At 45.9% G+C, this 20,907-nt stretch overlaps 1 protein-coding gene across 2 annotated transcripts; it reads right to left on the reverse strand.

Annotated features, from left to right (window-relative positions):
• Positions 1-4,555: 4,555 nt before the first annotated feature.
• Positions 4,556-20,099, reverse strand: TRA2B (transformer 2 beta homolog). Of its 2 annotated transcripts, XM_039556800.1 has the most exons (9): positions 19,967-20,098; positions 13,616-13,749; positions 10,097-10,259; positions 9,648-9,836; positions 8,744-8,859; positions 7,820-7,903; positions 6,012-6,074; positions 5,485-5,558; positions 4,556-4,966 (listed from the first exon to the last, which is right to left on the reverse strand). In XM_039556800.1, exons 1-9 carry the CDS (start codon positions 20,000-20,002, stop codon positions 4,956-4,958), a joined length of 870 nt encoding a protein of 289 aa, XP_039412734.1. In that variant the 5' UTR covers positions 20,003-20,098; the 3' UTR covers positions 4,556-4,955. The 2 variants fall into 2 exon arrangements, with proteins under 2 accessions (XP_039412734.1, XP_039412735.1); XM_039556801.1 differs by lacking the exon at positions 4,556-4,966 and having other exon boundaries at positions 5,477-5,558; positions 19,967-20,099.
• Positions 20,100-20,907: the final 808 nt, after the last annotated feature.

Below are 20,907 nucleotides of genomic sequence, written 5' to 3' on the forward strand. Positions count from 1 at the left end.
CTGGTTGGGCAACAAGTGGAACAGAGCGTTGTGTCCAGGGCCAGGCGTCCCTTCCTGTGCTTGGGGGGGTGAAGGGCAGTAATCTGAATTCCCCAGATTTTAAGGCAATTAAGGACACTTCAACCACCGCTCCCCCTGCTGCTCCATCCCACTGCCAGTCTTCCCTGGCATACGGAGATGGATGGAGTAGGAATAGCGGTGACGGGTGCTCGATGCCATGCCTACAGCAAAAATAGATGTGGTTGGGTTGCGATGATGCAAAGCCAGAAGAATCCTTCTCCTCCGATTTCTCCGGCTTTGCTTTCAGCATGGCTCCTGCCCGGCTGTCATTTGTCACCAGTGCTCACAACTCCTCCATCCCCAGCACATTTTTTGGGGTGATTTTAGGCTGAAACGGGTTGATAAAGTCGTTTTTAAAGATCTTCCCCTTGTTCAGGTCATTCCTGCCTCCTCAGGGATGAGCTATCGACAGGAATGGGGCAGGGAGCTGCTGGTTCATTGTGTGAGGTCGCTGCAACTGGGAAGCAGTGGGAGAAACACGAGATTTTGGGATTAATTAGTGCCCATGGGATGCAATACTCATTTACTGCTCCTCAATCCAGTCTTCTGACAGAGCTGGATGTAATAGAGGAGTCTCCTACAGTTACCTGCATGAGCTCATCCCTCCTGCCCCTGATTTTTGGCTTTGCAGAAAGTGCTCAACAAACTTCTGCAGAAGCTTTCCCAGCCCTACAGAGCTGATACTGTTTCCCAGTTTTGGTGGATCTGTCTTGGTCCAGATGTGATGCTCAAGGGAAGTCTGTGCTTTGGGGAGGAAGATTTCAGAGCACTGGTACAAAACAGCTGGAGAGGCAGCAACCACACGGAAAAAATGGTCCTAAAACTGGTGCACGATCCAGCAGGAAAGGGAAAATATCTTCCAAGGGCAGCCTTGTAGGCAAGATCATTCCTCCCTGGAAAGAGATGCTGGCATGGAATGAGTCTGGAATGCGGCAGCAGGGGTGATAAAATGAGCAAAAGGCCATGAGAGGTTGAAGGAGAGTTTGTTTAGTCTGGAAAAGGACAGGATAACCTGCTGTGTGCGAAGGGCTGCCTTGAAAAAACAGGACAAACTAGGAAAAAAACGGAGTGTTTGGTTGATTGGATAGAGGAGGAGATGCTGCTCCTCAGCTGGAGGTTTTGCGAGGAGGTTGGGCAAACATCTGGGACTACCAAATCCACGTTGGTGCCGGCCTGGGGGAGGTTCCTGAGTCTCCTGCAAGCTCAGGACAAACAGCCTGGCCCACAGCTCCATTTTGTCCCGAGCCTTTGGTAAGCCTGTCTTGGAGCAGGCAGTTGGGATCCACGAGGTTTCATCACCCTGTTCTGGCAGACTGGTGTTACTGGGACTTGCACTCAGGGCACTGTTTGGGCTCCTGCTAATGGAGCAGGCTGGAGCACCTGTGTTGGGATCTCTCCTTGGATCCCACATCCCCAGAGGGTGTTGGGAACAGGACAGAGAAGGGACAGCAGGGGGAGGGAGGATCCTGCCTTGAGCCAGCGTGGGTGTGGAGGCTCCAGAAGTTACCCCAGGAAGTTGCAGTAATCCAGTGGGAAAAGGAGGAACCTGCCTCACCTCTCTGCCCTGCAAGTTTTCCCTGAATCCTTAAGGATATTTTTCACTATTCACCATGCAGAGAATCTCAGCAGAGCTTCATCCCACCCCGGCACTGTCGGGATTGGGAACAAGGTGGGAACACAGCTGCTCCTTGCTCCATGGGGACCCACCTCTGGGTGCAGAGACTGCACAGGGGAGGCGGTGCCAAAACAAACCCTGTCCTAAAAATGAACCCATTTCCTTCACGAAAGGACTCTGTCTGTTCTCCTTTGTTCTCCCGAGCGTGTGGCAGAGGTGACTCTGTGCCACGATGCAGCAGAGTGGGATTGGGACATGCTGCTGGAGCAGATCCCACCTGCCCCTCACCACTCTGAGCAAGGCACGAGGCAGCTCCAGGCTGGGCAGATCCCAAATGTCCCTCATATGGTGGTGATGAACCGTCTGAAATGTGGGTTGTGGCTTTTAGAAACCTCCCAGAGAGAGAATGGTGCAGCTACTGAGGAGGTAAGGGAAGAGCTGGCATGGAAGCAGCCCACCTTGGGAGGTGGGATTATCCCTCAGGAAGAGCAGAGCTGAGAAAATAATTCACCATTTGGTTTCAATCGTTTTGCTCACCCTTTGCTGCGACATGAGTGAAAATTAGGTTTCGGAAGCTTCCAAGCCTGTAACAGTTGGAAATGCCAAGGTGGAGGCACTGGCATGGCTGGATAATTAAATTAGTGCCTGTGTTAATTACACCTGCACTGGGGCCGAGCACGAGCGAGACATTAACGATGGGAACGGTGGACAGGCACCAGTAGCTCCTTCCCAACAGGCTCCAAGTTTTGCTGACTCTCCCAAGGTGACGTCAATGCTATGGATCTCTGGGAACAAAGTGTGGAGCAAAGGGCAGCTGCCAGAGATGGGCACTAAGGAGGGTCCAAGCAGGAAATTGAAAGGATCAGCTTCTCCGCGCTCCAAAGCAGCTCATGGAATTCCATGAAGAGCAGAGAGCTACTGTGCAAGGGGTGCCTGGATGTACTGAACTGATACTGCCCCGATACTGCGCAGCTCCGAGCTCCACAATCCCTCCAGGGCCCCTCCTCATGCCCAGGGAAACCCAGGAGATGCTGCAGGGACAGGAGCATCTCCTATACAGAGAGAGACCCAAACTGCCCCAGAGGAAATTGCACCTGCACATGTGGGGAGAGACCAGCGGCACAAACAGCTCCCGGTTTCCTTTTTCCCCCCCATGTGCTTCCAAAGTTTTTATTTGTCCTCTGCTGACGGGAAAGCAGGTCAGGAAAGGGCACAGCCTGCCACATCCAGCCAGCAGATGCTGCTTTGGTGGAGAATTCCTCACTGCCCTAGTGGGATCCATGCTGGGGGTTAGGGTATGCTCCCCACTCCCATGGGTAATTCCTGCCTCACTGCTGCCCCAGCACCAGGCCAGGCAGCTGGGGGTTCCAGCACACCACACCCCACAGCAGCCGGTCAGCCGTGCCACAGGGCAACACTACACCCTGGGAGCATCAGAGCCCGGGCTGTTCCTGGACAGAGCGCCCTTGGAATGATTCAGCAGCAGGAAATGCTGGACAACAGGCTCTCCCCACAGCAGAGCTCCAGCAGCTGCTTCCACAAACCCCAGGAGCAGCTTTAACGGGGATTGGGGGGTGCACCTCAGCAAGCTGCCTCTCATGGACAACACCCATTGCCTCTGGCACCCTTGGCGGAATTTTCACCTGCATCTGAGCCCTACCAGCACCCCATGTCCTCACAATGACATTGAGGGGCTGGAGCACATCCAGGGAAGGGAATGGAGCTGGGAAGGGGCTGGAGCCCCAGGAGCTGCTGAGGGAGCTGGGAAAGGGGCTCAGGCTGGAGCAAAGGAGGCTCAGGGGGGACCTTGTGGCTCTGCACAAGTCCCTGACAGGAGGGGGCAGCCGGGGGGATCGGGCTCTGCTCGCAGGGAACAGGGACAGGAGGAGAGGGAACGGCCTCAGGCTGGGCCAGGGGAGGCTCAGGTGGGACATCAGGAAGGATTTCTTCAGGGACAGGGGGGTCAGGCATTGGAAGGAGCTGCTGAGGGAGGTGGTGGAGTCCCCATTCCTGCAGGGATTTAAAAGCCCTGTGAATGTGGCTCTTGGGGACACGGGTCAGTGGTGGCCTTGGCAGTGCTGGGGAATGCTTGGACTCCATCTTAGAGGGCTTTCCCAAATGAAATGATTCCGTGATGCACCATGGCCTCCAATGCTCACACTGAGCATGGACCTGGCACAGGGATTTGGGACACTCTCAGCACAGGAGCCATGTGACACATTCCAAAAAATGTGTCACCACGAGCAACCAACTCAGCCCTGAATGGGCTGTTACTGCTCAGACAATTAAAAATAATTACTGCCATGGTCCTGTTGACCACTCTGGACAGTAGAAACAGGGAAGTTTTAACAAACACCTGGATAATTTGTAAATCCCTGAGACATCTGCTGTGCTGCTGTTGGGCACCTCCTCTCCAGAAAGCTGAAGCCCTGTTCCCTCAGTCCCTTCCTTTGCATGACGACACCATTCCTCAAACTTTTCTCCCTACATCCACAGAAATCATCAGTTTTGAGTCTAGAAATTTCCATTATTTCCACAAAACCCCACATTCTCACCACAAACCAATGTGGAAAGCTCCTCCAACACAAGATTAAAAAATAACTGGCTCACGGATCCAAGAGCACAAATTCACTACGTGGTATGACAGATACACCATGAAGCGTTGGCCCAAAATCTTTTAAATACAAGAGGCAACAGCTGAACACCCAAATGAGGGATTCAGTGCTGATTTCACAAGTGAGAAATAGACTTAAGAAGCACCTCAAGTGCAATTTACTTGTGGGACACCCAAAGACTGGTTCTTCCTGGAAGGAATGGACAGCACTTGCCCTGGGATTACTTCAGTGTTTTTGTTTTCTTGGCAAAAAAAGTAGGAAAAGAAAAAAACAAACTTCTTTTTATTTTATTTTCTCACTTTCGGAAAGCATTTTACACAGGTTTGGATCTTGGGAATAACTTGGAATCAGTAGAAAAAACTAACTGAACAGTTTTTGTCTTTACAATAGAAACCTTTCAGGAGTCAAAATGGAGACTAAAAAAATACATGCAAAACATACTCCTTTCAAAACACAACTGGAAACAAAGCACCAAACTACACAAATATGCAGAATGAAACAGCATTGAACACCACAGAAGTTGTCTTCATAAAAGGTGTAAAAGTCACCTAATTCACTAGGCACTGTCACTTGGTTAAACAGAAGAGACAATAAAAAAATATTGTCCACAAACTTGCAATTTCAACTCAAAGGCTGTAGATAGAAATTCCTCTATGTGTCATGCTTTAATAGCGACCTGAAAGACAAAAACCCAACAGTCAAACTTCAAGGATTGAGAGATTCCTGACTAAACCCACTGCCTATCTTCAACCCTGCACCAAATCTGAGCCTGATGTCCTAGAGGTAACCAAACTCCCAAACTCCTTTGTTAACAGAGTTCTGGAGGAAGAGACAGGATCTCAGACTCAAAACAAGGGCTGTTATATCACTTGTTTTTTCCAAACTAAGTATCTGCTCTGTCCTCAAGGCTGCCAGTTGTTCAATGAAGCATTGAAGGAACTGTGGCTCAATAAAATATCCACACCAAAGTCAATCTTAGTGGACAAAGAAGCTCAAAAGAAGTTCAGGGAATGGGGAACTTACTTTGGAGAGGTGAACTCTGTGATTGGGGCAGGCCCAGTTAAGGCCAGGTTGGATGGGGCTTGGAGCAAGCTGGTCTATGGAAGGTGTCCCTGCCCAGGGCACAGGGTGGAATGGGATGAGCTTTAAGGTCCCTCCCAACCCAAACCATTCTGTAAGTCCACGACTACTTACGAGGTGAGTAGGATCGGGATCTGGACCGGGATCTGTAGCCCCCTCGGCTGTAGTATGGCGATGGTGACCTCCTCCTGTGACAGGGGTGACACAAACAATCCCTTTGTTAAAACCTGCACAGGTGAGTGGCAGCAGCTTTATGTGGCTCCCTCTAACCCCATCCTGCTCTCAGGAATGCACTTGGGAAAGTGAACAAGCATGGAAGACCTGATCAACATTTCTACAGGGTAACAAAGCAAAGATCTGAATTCTGTTTTTTGTTACCAGGTTTTGTTACCAGTATTATTTTTGACTAATACAAGCTCTTGCACTCACAATCTGCTCTCATGTGAATTTAGTCTGAAGCCAGGAGCATCCCACACAAGCAGGGTAAACCAAATCCACCTTCACTTTTAAACTGAATTATTTGTCCAAGGTGAAGATTCCCTTGACTTGCAGTCAGTGCTACAGCCAGGTACCCCCAAAGCCCTCCAATCCAGGCACCCCCAAGTTTTGTGCTCCCTTGCCTTGTTCCACTGAGTACACACCTGTAAAACTGATCCCTGTCCTGAACAGCTCTCCAGCCTCCTCCGCCGCCACCACCTCCTCCTCTGTGAAAACAAAACAAAAGCAGAGCGACTTTTAGGAATTTAAAAAATAAACAAAAAGTTCACTGTACAAAAAAACCCCATCATCAGAGTAAGAAAATGATGGGAAGAAAAGACAACATTAGTTCCTACACTGGATGATGCTGAATTACTTCATTTAATATTGATTTTTAAACACTTATCTACTCAAGGAGAACCTTCTGACTTAATATTTTCAAGTAGCAAAATCAACTCACTGTCATGAGGAAAAATATTGATTCCAAGGTGGAAGCAGGGAAAACCCTCCCAACCCTGACATTTTAACACTTTAGAGTCTCATTTAAACAAGAACTGTGATGTAACTTCTTACAGAGAACAGAAACAACATCTTACAGCATTAATATTGACTGGTTGGACTGAATCCTCAGATTCAGATCAGCAAAGCTTTACCAGGAGACTAAATCAAGTTTAAAGTCTTCTGCAGTTGTTTTTGGGGGACTGCTTTTTTTAGAGGTTATTCCTTCATTTACAGACACTTTTTCAGGCAAAATTAAGCCTCCCACAGCAACAAGGAGAAATTGAAGTTTTACCAGGACAATTCCCATCTGACACTGCATTTCCCTTAAGGCTTTATTTTCACAGAGGGCTGGGAATGCAAAGGAATTGTTACCAATGGAATTTTTAGGGTGGAGTATGCAATGCTCCACTGCATCTTGAACAATTCCAACTTTTCCTTCCTCAGGGAAGCACTCACAACATACCAACAACTTCCCTCTCCCTCAACCAACCAGTGTCTGCAGGAGGGGAAAGGAGCAGACCATGACATTTTTCAAGTAGCCACACACAAGTCATTTGTGGCTCCATAATTATTCACAGAATCCCAGAACGGTTTGGGTTGGAAGGGACCTTAAACACCAGCCAGGGGCACCCCTGCCACAGGCAGGGACACCTCCCACTAGAGCAGGTCACTCTCACAGGCTCTCTCCTGACCCAATCACCCAATCCACAAACCCCTGTCAGAATGAAAAGGCACCACTTAAGCACTGAAGACTTGGGCCCATAACTTTAACACAGAATTCTGCAATTGCAGGAACGTTTGGTAGTGAAGACAGAAAAAAAATCAACTCTTATCTTTGTGTTCAATTTAACAGTGTCCCAGAAATTGTGAGGATTTTGCAGGGGACAAGGATTTGCTGGAAAATGCAGGAAACAAATTTCTCTATCACCAAAACCAACTGCACCCCCAACCTTGTTTACACACACAACCAACCTGACAGGGGGTGTTAAAAAAGCCTCTTAAAGCAGATGTCCAATACAGAACAGGTCATGCTCCAATCCCCAATTCCTTATTTTTGGCAACATTTGAGGTGCCATCATTATCAGCAGGAGATACTGGGGACCACTGAAATGTCCCACTTTTTGTCTACTACACTGTGCACAAAACATACCAACTCAAATATTAATCTGCACCATTTCAGTACTAAAGGATGAACCAACTGAAGATTCTAAAATGAGAATACAAAGAACACTTTGTTTTTCAAAACTTAGTGCAGATTCAGAAAACATTTTGGACTAAGACAGGTCACAGGTTAAACCAATCCAACCAATTTGATTTGTACTGAGCAGTCGTTTTGGTGAACATTTCACAGGAAGATTCCAGAATGACAGCGAGTGCAACAATATTCTGGAATAGTTATGTAGGAGGAACTTGCACAGGTAGGTGAGAGAGCAGAGTTTAAAAAGCAATCAAATATTCCAAAGATGCTCACCTGTATGACCTGCTGTAATAGTCACGGTCATCGTAGCCTCTGTCATACCCTCTGTCATAGTAATCTCGTCGCCGTGAGCTGCCGCTGCAAGGAGTGAAGAGAATTGCACTTGCTAAGATACAAAACATTAACTTTGTCTGCAGTCTGTTAAATTCACACTATTTAAGCTGGGTTATACTATTACTTCCCATCCTCACAGCTGGACGACTGAGCACTCCTGTTTTCCCACCAGTTCAGGTGGGAACAGAAATACTTAAATAATTGCTTTTTAAATGCTTGAACTCTCAGTTATTTTCCTCAACCTCTATAAACCTCCACCTTTTGGTATTACAGGCACATGAGGAATTCCCTTCTGAGACAAGTCTTCATTCACTTTTAACTCTGAAAATGCTTCCCCCTTCAATCAACTTTCTGATTAAAAAACACATCATCACCATAACCACCAGTAAGCTTAAAAGTCTTGGGAAATGAACTGGGGAATGACTTGGGAAAACAATTTACACACTGGTAACTGGGAGTCAGAAGTGTAGTGTGTGAACACAGTAAACTGCTAATCCCAAATATTAACTGAGCCACACACCAGTGTTTGTTCATTCATTCTTGAAAACCTGAGCTTGCAAAGGACATGAATATTTGAAGGTACATAGGAAAATTACTTAAACTAATTTGTAAATTGTCAAAGTATCTTCTTGGTGACGTATGCATTACTACTGATGCTCATGGGTAGTGTTTTCAGTGTCCAGCACAGCAGCCATAAACAAGGAAACACAACTTGTGCATTAATGCAAAAGCCCAAGAAACCAGGAAAACCACCCAAAATCAGGTCTCTCAGAGGGGACACAGGAGTTTTTACAGAACAGTGAATCCTATTCTGTACTGGTCTGGGGAGGGGAAAACACAACCAAAACCGCAGATAAAACTTACTAAGTGGGTCGTCCCATATAGATTCCAGGGGTAGGTGTGTGAGGTCTTTTTGTTATGGAAAAGTCTACCCGAATCCTTCTTCCATCCAACTCCATTCCATTGGCACGTTCCTTTGCCTAAGGAGTGATAGAAGAACATTAGCTGTAGCTATGAACTTAAGCAACAACACAAACTTCTAACCACTGCTTTAAGCGTTAAAATGTCCTAAAATGGCTCAGTTTGGAGGCAGCGAATCTAATTTTTAAGATACTCTACGCCAGCTGGACTTAAGTGCCAGTAACCACTAAAAAACGTGACTTCTGTGGCACTAAAATCCTGGAAGGAACATCACTGAGCAATTTTTCCAGCTCTGACATGATTAAGAGCAACCTTTGAATATGCTGATGCAGGGAGATGTAACTACTCCACCACAGAACATAAAGCATTTACAAGTTATAAGAACACCACTAAGGTATTCAAATACATCCTTCAAGCTACCATAACCTTGAATATAATATCAGAGCCATAAATAAAAAGTAAAAAACCCAGAACGGTTGTGTTTTGGGGTTTTTTTGTCTGCCAAGTAGCAGGACCTACACCCCAAGCTCCAACCCAATGGGGAAGCCTTCACGCCAGATGTGAAAAAGACTGGACTTTCAGGAGTGGAGTTTATGCAGAATATAAGCCTTGTTCCAGCCCATAAAGGGCAGCTCTACAAGGACTGGCGTGAGTGTAGGATTCTCTGCTGGGTGACTACACAATTCCCCATTCATTCTGCAGCACTTCTAAGCCCAAATTCCATGATTATGAGATTCCAAGTATTTTTCAGGCTGTGAGTTTCCCCTGGCCATACCCTGTGACGAAACATACACCCCAGGATCTCAGAGCCCAGCAAACATGGCACACACTGTGCACCCCAACCTACTTCCTTGGCATCCTCGACGTTCTCGAAGTAGACGAACGCGAACCCTCGGGAACGCCGCGACTGCTGATCGTACACGATGGAAACGTCGGCAATGGGCCCATACTTGGAGAAAACCTCTCGCAGGTCTCGTTCTGTAGTGTACAGGCTCAGCCCAAACACTCCTAGACAACAGTTTGGGTCAGGATTTGCCTAAAGGAAGGGACACGGGCAGATGTTAGAATGAAATTGGGTTTATTTGCAGTGCAAGGTATTTCTCAAGTTGTGACTGTCAGAGCTTCAAGATGAACAACAACAAAGGTAGGGCTGAGATTTGGGTCATGCACTAATAGATAGTAATAAATTCAACCTACAGAACATAAGCCTTTCACAAAACCCCTTTGTGTTTCTCACAAAACAGAGACTGATTCCAGGATGCATCCAGGACCGTGACTCATCCCTCACACACGTACCCTGTTTCCAATGTGACGTCTCCGAGTAGACATGGGGGAATGGCTGTGACTGTGCCGTCGCCTGTAGTCCCGACTGTACGACCTACTTCTGGATCTCCTGTGGGAGCGGGACCGGGAGCGGGACCTGGTGTAGTGTCTGCGGGAACTCCTCCTCGATCTAGACCTGAGCGAAAGACGAGAAAGTACAGCGCTGGGCTTGTTTGGGTGTTTACCATTTCAAAAATCCATCAGATAGTCACAAAAAGCTCAAGTAATTGTTTTCCAAAATCCTGCAGTACCACATACCTCAGCTACAATCCATTTACTCACTACTCTCAAGGACTGCGTGCTAAATCTTTACTATCAGATTACTGCAGATGCTCTCAGGGCATTCCTGCTGCAGCCCAGGAACTTCCACTTGATCACAGTCAGCTCTTCCTTCAACAAAGCTACCTTGGTGTGACACACTAGTGCTTAGAATATTCAGTGTTTAGGAAAAAACAAGTGGGGGGGCTTTCTTTTCACTTGTATCAGACAAGGGGAACAGTAAATATGCCTTAACACAAAGCATGCACCACTGAGGGGGCACTCCCTTAGTGCTGCCTTGGGTGACACTGAAAAACAAATGCACTCTTTAAAGTCTGGCAAACGCCCCCAAAACAGAGCTGAACACAATCAGAAGAAATCAAGCCTGAGCTGGCTCATTTACCTGCTGGTATTTCAGCAATTATTTAGCACTGCTTGTTCATGAATATTTACATGTTCACACTCTTAAGTGCATTTATGCAAAGGTGCAACTGCTCACTAATCCTTTTTCCCCCCGAATTTTTTCTTACATCATGAGCTCTGTGGACACAAGGCTCTGAAACTCTTCAATTCCTTCTCCCAAAGCCTCAGGCTTCCCATGACAGCCAATCCTAGCAGAGAAGCTGGGCACTGGCTACACCTGACCTTGGTCTGCACTGAATAACCTGCATTTCACACCACTCCAAAGAAAAACCCCTGCAAGGCTAAGAAGAGCAATAAACAGGGTAACAGTCAATGGATCTGAGTCACAAATTGCTGATTTTCAGGCTCTTGTGTCTTAAATGTCCCTTTCCTCTAATTCCACAGCAGCACCACCACACTGGCATGAAGGAAGCTGTGAACCTTAACTGCTTTTACTCCTGAGCATTTAACAGCTTCTTCCAGGATTTCTCACCAAGTGTTACCAGACAGCCAAACTGTACAGTCTATCTCCTCAAAAAACACCTTCAAGCTCATCAGGACTGAGCCAGAGCAGCTCAGCTTAAAATGCATATTCATGTCCAGGAGAAATTAATTCCCATTACAGCACTTCTTACTATGTATTTATAAAGAAAACATTATTTTTGGCAACAACAACAAGAAAAAGATAACTTCCCTGAAGCTGGGAAAGCAGTAAAAAAAGGACAGAAATTATAATATCAATAAAAAAAGAAGCTCTACACATGCACACAGCCACATTTCAGCCACTGATACAGGAAAAAAAATAATTACGGCAAACACAGAACTGACATTTCAGGTACCAGAATGGTATCAGCCAAAGATAGGAGCTACAAACTTCAGTAAAAGTAGATTTTAAAATCAAGTATATCCACACCCCAACTGATAAAAACACCAGGACACAGGTTGGTTCCCAAATCAAAGTTTAATTTATAAAGCTGGTAACTCAAAAATACATTTGCAACAGAAACTACCAAAAAATATAGAAGTTATCACAGGGTTATTTCTCTGGGGAAAGCCAGAGTTAAATGATCTGCCCGTGACCACATCCCGATGTGTGACAGCACTGAACAGAGATTAAAGTATGTTGTTTCTAAATATGTGCCTTGACACAATTCTGTCCAAATCTAATAATCAACACTAACTCTGGGATGTAATTCCATTATTTCCAGCCATAGGCATCTTCTAGACAGCTGTTAAATGCTCAGGAAGTCGTGGTAGTTATAAACTTCTACTTTTTAGTCATCTAAAAGTAGAAAGTCAGTTGCCAGGGTACTATTTAAAGACAGTTTATTGCAAAAGTAAGATTTGCCAGGTCTCTCATAAATTCCACATACTGTATTTGCTTCTTCAGAATTGTACACATTCTGTGACTGCATTTTTACTCAGTATTGTGGTTATTCTGCAAGTGGGAAACACGGTGCTTTAAAGAGTATGGAATCCCTGGAGTCATATGGATTAAGGGGCAGAAGGATATGCTGGGAGGGCGTCCTGACTTTGCTGTTTCAATATTAAAAGGTTCCCCAGATGTGGTTTGCAGCCTCCTTCCCCTGAGGTTTTCAAACCCCAACTGGATACAGCCCTGACAGCAAGGTCTGAGCCCAGAGCTGAGTGCCCTGTGCAGGATCTGGGACTGGACCTTTCCTGAGCTGCCCCACCATCTCTGGCTGCTGGCACTTGCACAGGTCACTCCAATTCCACACTCTGATGGTGCTACTCTAACAAGTATTTATTCATTTGACACGTTTCTTCTTACACCACAGGGACTGCCAGGTGCATGACATGACACTTGTGACTGTGCCTGAATTAAACAAAAAACCCCATTCTCCTGCTGTCAAAGCTTCCCAACTACCTTCCCTTCCACAAAAGCCTTTCACTTGGATTTTGCAAGATTTAACACACTATTTGAAAAGTGTTTTTGATTGCTGACAGCACAGTATCTTCCTCCAGCCTGCCCCCCCAGGCTTTGGCAATTCATTGCTTGTTCACATCAAAAGTGTGTTGTGAACAGCTCACCTGGAAACCCCACTGCTGAAACTTTACTTTTTTCAGCCTGAATGCCTACAAATGAGTAAAGAAATGATCAAAACATTAATTTCTGTAGTCAGGAGTCAACTATCTACTCTCTTTAGATGAATTCTGACCCCGCACACAGCTTGATTGGCACGTGAGTATCAGGAGAGGTAACACAGTGCAAAAGGCATGTGGAGGTTTGTGCTGCCACATAAATACAATAAGCAAGTTCTCCCCAACTTTTCTGGAGAGCTTGCAGAGCAGTCTAATATTCAAAGCTTCCTACCCTGTTAATTTTCAAGTTAAATCAATGTATATAAAATGTCAGACTGTGAAAGTCACATTTATCTCTACTGCTTCTTTCCACTACTCCAGGAACATCACTGCTTCCAGTGAGGAAACATAATACACAAACGTGACTTAAAATGGGAAATGTGCTCATGCACCAAACTCTGTTAATGCACAGAAAAACTAAGACCTAGAGTTCCTAGTACTCCATGCTCAGAGACAAGTCAACATTCCAAGAGATAAAAAGGCAGGCTCTTCCTAAGTGTATCAGCAAGGATACAAGCCTACACAGCTGACTTAATTGTTGGAAGAAGCAGCAAAATTATCTAAATTTATATAATTTGGCTTTCCCAATCCTGAAACCACACACACCCCGTTGCATTCCATGTCCACAGAAGATCCACTAACTCTGGAAACAGAACTGGCTAAGCTGGGCCACCTCTGACAATCATCTGACTTGTGAGGAGGAGGAAGAGGTAAAAGAAGCAAACTCACCTGGATTCAGACCTGGATCTAGATTTTGACCTGGAGCGCCTGGAATCCTCCTTAGAGCGAGATCTTGCAGGGGTGTGCCTCCCCGACTTGCCAGACCCATGAGCACTTCCGCTTCTGGAAGCAGAACGGGATTCCTGCACGCAGATATTGAAAGCCTAATTTGTACACAATTCCTTGTTCACCTACGGGCTGTAAACAAGCTCCAGTGAAATAAATGGTAAATATTCATAGCTATGTGTCCGGGCAGTCGGCATTAGCACTGCCTAGATTTTTAAGGAGTTTTTTTTTTTTTCCCTGGTAGACACTTCTTTACCCTGCATGTACTTTTGCTATTAAACAGATAATGCATGCATGTTTAGCAAAATATACAGGGACACATAAACAGACTAGTAATTACTTAGCGTAGTGCTTTCAGATTCCAGATTACTTCTTATCTTAACTTCATTTTTATTCCTTTTCTTCATTCTTCCGTTTCAAATTCTGACTTCTTTCATCTTCCCCACTTCACACAAATTGCTCAATATTCTACAAGTGGGACTTCTGGTCTGATAATTAGCATGCATTCACTTTCTTTTTTTTCAAATTTCAGCTTCACTTATTCCTGAGCTTCAAATAATTCTCATTTATAAAACTTGTCAAATGGCGACTTCCGCATTTTCCTTCTTCAACATTAACCTTAATAGAAAAAGAACAGGATGAAGAATATTTAAGAACTCCAGGATAAAATCTAGTGCCAAAACTGAAACTAGAAAAAAAAAAGTGTTGTGGACTTTTACTATAAATGCAGTTCAAGAATTGAATCTACCAAAGCCCTACAATTTTATCAACAGGTTCAGTCAACTCAGTTTAACTTAGCCCTAAGTAGCTGAATTTGCTATTTATGCCTGTATTTAATAGCAAGTGCAACTGGATCAACTGAGTACCTACTAAGGAATTGCAGCATCAGGAAACTCAAAATAATTTGCACTATCAGCCACACACTGAGACAAAATCAACAAGGAGTGACTCCAGTGAGGTCCTGCTGCGGTCACTGATGGATGTGCTTTTGAATGCAGAAAGCACAGCGTGGTTGGTCCTTCCATGAACTACAATTATCTGAATTTTGGGCCCCTCCTGCAGTTTGGCAGCCCTGGTGTGAAGGTTTAACACACACCCCCAGCTGCCTGCACAAGTGGGATTACATGTGCAGGCTTTGTGCTTCTACAGAAATCTGAATTTCCCACCGACCAGAACTGCACTTGTGGGCCCCACACTCCAAACTGCTCTGGAGTAACACCCCACCTGCTCTGTTAATTACTGGCAATCTTCTCTGGCAGTGACATGACCTAATTAGCAGTTCCAACTTATGTATTTTTATTTTTAAGTCAGTATAATGCTTGGCTTTAGTCATACACCTTAAACACCTGAACACACTAGAAAGTATTCTTAACTTCAAGATATTAGAGAAATATTTAAATTCAGCAGAATTATCCTTCTTTCTAAAAACAATCCTAAATTTAGTGTAAATTCTGATGAAGAAAGCTCACTAATGACACTGGGCACCAGATTTCTCTCAAAAATCCCCTGGTTTATCTTTGTAACATCTCTGAACACCAACTTAATGGGAATCCACTAAGCATTCAGAAATTAATTTGCTAACCCGAAATTTAATCATGCTTCAACCACATCCATTCAACTTCAACTGAATTTTACCTGTTTACAATTCCCTACCATACAGGGGAAAGGAACATGACTTACAGGATAAAGCAGGTTTGCAATTCGTTCCAAGAGCAACAGAAACAGCACAAAGTTGATCAAGGCCATAATCTTAATACAAATGTTTAAAGTCTTGTTCTAAATTACAGCTCCCCCATGTACTAACACTGCAAAGGGCAGGGGGAATATTAAGGAGCAATTTAAGTTACAATTAACTAATTTAACCTAAACCCATTACTACCTTCCAAAGGAAACACTCCACAGAGATGAGTTTTGAGTTAATATATTAATTTTGCCATAAGAAGTCTTAGCTCTTTAACAAAGTTAGACAAAGCAAGATTGAAGAAAGACTAAAACCCAAACTAAGGCTGTTCTTCACTTGAGGAAATATACTTCAATTCACAAAAGATAATCTGGGCTAAACAGAAGGAGCTGTGTCCAAATACAGGTGGTCTGAGACCAGAAAGAAAAGGAGAAATGCAGGATTGGAGGGAAGCAGCTGGGAGGATTTTGCCCACAAACAGACCCCAAACCCTTTTCAGAGTTTTTAGAAGTCAAAAAGCTTTGAAGAAATGAGTAGAGAACACGTAAGTCTTCATATATTTGGTACATTTTTCGGGCAATCTTTGCTGTATTATGTTAAGGTTGATGTGGAATCTGGACACTTGAGGAACTGAGCAGAAATTTGGGAAGAGAAAGTCCTTAAGACAACTATCTACCTAAATCAAAACAATTAAACAGCTGGCCTATTTTCATTCAACTCCTCTGCACTTCACATTTCCCAGTCTTTAAACATCTACTTTCTTTTCCAGATCATCCTTCAACCCACCAAACTTTACAGGATGATGGCACTTCTTTATTCCAACCTTAGAGGAATTCAGTGCACCTCACCTGCTCTGGGTATCACCAGGACTGGTGATAACCCCCCAAAATTACCAAGTTGCCCCTTTTCCACCCCAAGCCCCAGGAAATCCTCCCTATCCAAAGTTCCAAGAACCAGGGGCCTGCAGCACTGCAAATTTAATTTACACCCTTGAGGGTTCACACCAGTCACTCCCACAGCTCATTTCTCCCATCTGGTTTCGTTGTTCTTTACATTTTCTTTTCCTACTCTTTGCTCTTTCACTCTGTAAATTTTAAGTGATTTAAAAATGCCAAAGTGTGCTCCTGGCATGACATGGGGAAGGAGTAAGAAACAACCTTCTTTACCTTGCCTATATTCCAGCACTGCTGGGCAGCAGATCCAGACTGGTATTCACTAAACAATAACCATTTTTTCCCCCTAACGTTAGGTTTGTCCAATGTGAATTTAACCCCCATCCCCAGATCCCTTGGTCTTTAACAACAGCTCTTCCCCTTCATTGGGTGCTTCTGGAATTCCCGTGGAAGCCCTGAAGTCCAGGCTTGTGGATTCCAAACGGTTCTTTCCAGACCTTGAGCACGTTCAGACAAAGTGTAATACTGCAGGGATGATTTTAACAGCTCTAAGCACATTCACAAAGAGTGCTACAGCTATGTACTCTGAGCAGGGAATGTCCCAAAGCAGGATTATTTGGGGGGCAGTAGGTAGGAAAGGTTTCCATGGACAGAAGCAGCTGAAAAGCAGGTGATGGCCACAGTTCTTTGCACTTCTGAGATCCAAACGTTTTTCCTCACAGGAACGGAAGTTACAAATTTCAGCCAGTAACGTAAGATACAGAGAAATAAAAGTATTAAGGTTTTATAATCACAAACTCCTATGAACTTCTGTATTTCCACTTGTTTTCCTAAGAAAAGGTGCAGCCTCACAGGACATTATCAGATCTGCAGCCCCTTTATTCAAGGTGTCACTGTGCTGACTCCACATTCCCCAACCTCTCCATTTGGGAACAGTTGCCTCTCTTTCCCTGAGGGACAAGAGATCACTGCTGGGGGAGCTGGGGATTCACTCTGAGGGAGAGCAGAACCATCCCTTTCTACAGGTTCCCAAACTCCACACAGAAAGAACACAGTGTGTTTTGAAAAATCAGGCCACAGCTTCCTCCCACCACCTCTGCCACTGACCCTGTGGGCTCTTCCAGTGCCCCAAGATGGCAGGAAATTAATCCACCAGCAAAATCTAAATTATTTTCTGACAGGTTTGGGCATAGCTCCCCAAGAAGTCCCATCAAGTGCCAGCTGGTGAGGGAGGAACACAGGGAATGGTCCATCCCTTTGGTGGCACTGAGTGATCAACTTGTCTCTAATCTCAAACTGCTTCCTCAGAGCTCCTTCTCCCACAATTTAGTAACAAAAATCACTCCTTTTTGAAAATACAGGTATTAAATACCTTGTAAGCAATCTGTAAATTGAGCATATATACATAAAAAAAAAAAAAACGCAAACAAACCCCCCCACCCTGACTCAGGTACTGAACAGCTTCTGACCACATAACAAGCCACTGCTGTCATAATTAACTAATTCACAGGATAGGATTAATTAATTTAGCCTTTAACTAGTCTTTTTCCAACCCCTCCATGCCTGAATCCCATGTGCTTCAGTGAGAACAATTTCAATGAAAACAAAATTAAGTTGGAAAACCATGGCATTGCAGTGTAACAACAGTGTCTTAAGTATATTCCAGTGTTTAATTATTAGAAGCATTTCGTAATTTATAGTTTCTTCAGTCAAAAAGTTTCTAGAGTTCATTCCATTATGGAGCATAAAGCTGTAAAAGAGAATTCAAGTGGGGATTTTTTTCATCTTCTTATGCCCCCCTCCCATTTTAAAAATGCCATAAGCCAGTGTAAATTCGTGCTGCTGGTTAACCAAGTCCCATTCCTGGTGAAAGCACCTGGAATTTCTTCTTCATCCCACAAACTGCCATGAGGACTCAATCAAGTCAAGCCTGCAAACCAATGCAGCTGGAAATGGGAGTAAAACAAGATCCAGCTGATTGAATTCCCAGATCTGACCGACAGAACAAACACTACTAAGGGAGAGAACAGGAACATGTTTTCAGGAGCACTATTCCTGTTGGCAGCCTGCGCTTGGGACAGTTTAAGACAGTTGTAGTCATACTCCAGATTATTTATCCAAACACTCTATTCTGCAGAGATTCCAGCTTGGAAAAGCAGAAAAGCCATTGACTCTGTAAAACATAAGCCTTAAGTAAGCAAAAAAACCCTCATAAATAACACTGGCAAGAGCAGAAAGAAAACCAATCCCTGCTCCAGTCTGGAATAGCAGGTGTGTAGCTCTATCATTTCAGCTTTACAAGTCCATTACAAACTTACCTACTTAAAAGTCACAAAAGTTCAGACATAACTCATTTTAGGCACTGGCAAAGACTGCCTATAAATGCTTTCATACATTTTTTTCAATTAAAAAAAAAAAAAAAGGAGCAGACAACAATTTCTGCACCCCAATACCCTGCACGATTATGTTCCACGCAAAAAGACTTTGCTACAAAAGCTTTATTATTTCCACTCTTTCTGACTGAAAACACAACGCAGGTAATTCTGGCAAACTTTATTAAGACTAAATTGGCTTCCAGTCCGACTTGCACAACAATTAAAGCAACTTTAAAAAAACTTAACACACAAAAAATCTACCTTGAGCAAAAAATAGCCCCTCACTAAAAACACGCCAGAGTGAATGAAGATATCAATGAAAAGATAACACTGGCGCTGGCACGAGTCTATTCCTTAATCCTTGTCTTTCACCATTCATTCCCATTTTTAGTCCCTTGGAGACCAAATTTTTCTAATCTCACCTACCTCGAAGTAGAAACACCAATTACTACGGCCTCTTCTAGCGGATTAATAAGATAAAATCGTATTCTAAGAAAGACATTGCTCAGAATTACTACGTTCTCTTATTTCTCGCCCCCTCCAGTTCAAAACTTAGGAATTTATCACCTCCACAGCTCCCTCCGATGCTGCTGCAAGATACTTGAATTATACTGAAAAAACCCCCCAAAACACAGTACTGACCCTAATTAAAGGCATCAAAGGCAAACAAGGTTGATCCACTAAATAAAAAGCAACTGCACATGTGCATCACAAACGTGAAGCTTAGCAAGTCATCTATTTCGGCATTAATAAAATGCCCATCCGGACAGTGAGATCTTGCCGAAACTACGAGTCTTGAGAGGTATCTGCTGCAGGTTTCACAAAGCGAAGGGGTTGCCTCCAACTATCAAGTTTAAATTAGAGGAGAGCCCGAGCCACCCGGACGCCAGGCCCAAGGAGCACTTATTGTTACAGGCGAGAGGCAGTGAACAGCAGTCTAAATTAAAGAGCAACTCAAGAGTGGATTGCAAGGCGGCTCTGGAGAGAGGATAATAACAGGATTCCCCTTCCGCAGGGGTGGGATGGAGGACGAGGGGCCCCTGAGGGCTCGGGGCCGCCATTTTGTCCCTCCCGGGCGCGCGCGGTCCCGGCCCAAGATGGCGCCGGGCACCTCACGCGGGGAGCGGCCCCTCCGCCATTGCCCCCGCCGCGCCGCCTCACCCTCCTCTCCGCTCCCGCGGAGGCTCCGCCACCCGCGAAAGGGGACATAAGGGTACACAGGGAGAACACGGGGGGACACGGGGGAACGCGGGGGCGCCGGCGCCCCCCGAAGGAGATGGGGGTGTGTGAAGAGGGGAGGGAAAGGGGGCCCGGCCGCGCAGCGCGCTCGGGCTCCGTGTATTACCCGCTCGCCGTAGTTTTGCTCCCCGCTGTCGCTCATCGTCCCGTCCCACCGTTCCCGCCGCCGCCGCCCGAACCGGACACGACCGTCCCCGGCGACAGCGCCGTCCGCGCGGGAAGTGACGAGACCGCGGGGCCGCGCGCGCGCGCTCGGCAGGACACGCCCCCAGCGGGACGCCCCTGAGGGGAACGCCACGCCCACAGCCAGAGCCACGCCCACACGGCCCCGCCCCGAAGAAAAGGCCACGCCCCCGCCCTGAGCTGAGGCTGCCTGTGGGGAGAGACCACGCCCCCGGCGAGGCCGCGCCCCCTCAGCCGCTACCGCCCTGGGTACGACGGCCACGCCCCCCAGTTGAGGCCACGCCCCCGCGGGGCACCCGTGAGGCGAAGCCCCCGAGGCCCCGCCCCCGTGAAGCCCCGCCCCCCACGAGGCCCCGCCCCCTCCGCCCCTCAGGTGAGGTCGTGGCCCTCGCCCTCCCCAGGCCGCGGAAACCCTTTAAAAATGTGGTTGCGAAGGGCTTTTTTTGAGTGTTAAAGCATTAGTTCAGAGCACGTGGGGAGGGAAGAGCGGCGTGTTTCTTAGTCACCCGCTCGAGGGCAGCAGAGCGTCGCTGAAACGGCGGGTTTTCCCCCGTCCTTGGCGTTGTTTCTCCATAAAACATGTGCAACGAGGAGCGTCTCAAACACCTCTTCTCCATTGTATCTGTCTTATGTCAGAAGCAGCACCAGTAAAGCAGCGGCAGCCCCAAAGAGCCAGGACTGTGCAGGGATTAGCAAAGGACGCCCACACAGAGAGGACCACTCGGACTTAAAATACACACCTGTGGTTTAACCAAAATACCGACTTCTTCAGTGCTTTTCAAACCACAACACTGCACAGGGGTTGGAGTCGGGAGACAGGAGGAGACATTGCACCTGCTCATCTCATCCCAGTGAATCCCAGAA

The sequence above is a fragment of the Corvus cornix genome, chromosome 9, assembly GCF_000738735.6.
Source record: "Corvus cornix cornix isolate S_Up_H32 chromosome 9, ASM73873v5, whole genome shotgun sequence".
Classification (NCBI taxonomy): Eukaryota; Metazoa; Chordata; class Aves; order Passeriformes; family Corvidae; genus Corvus; species Corvus cornix.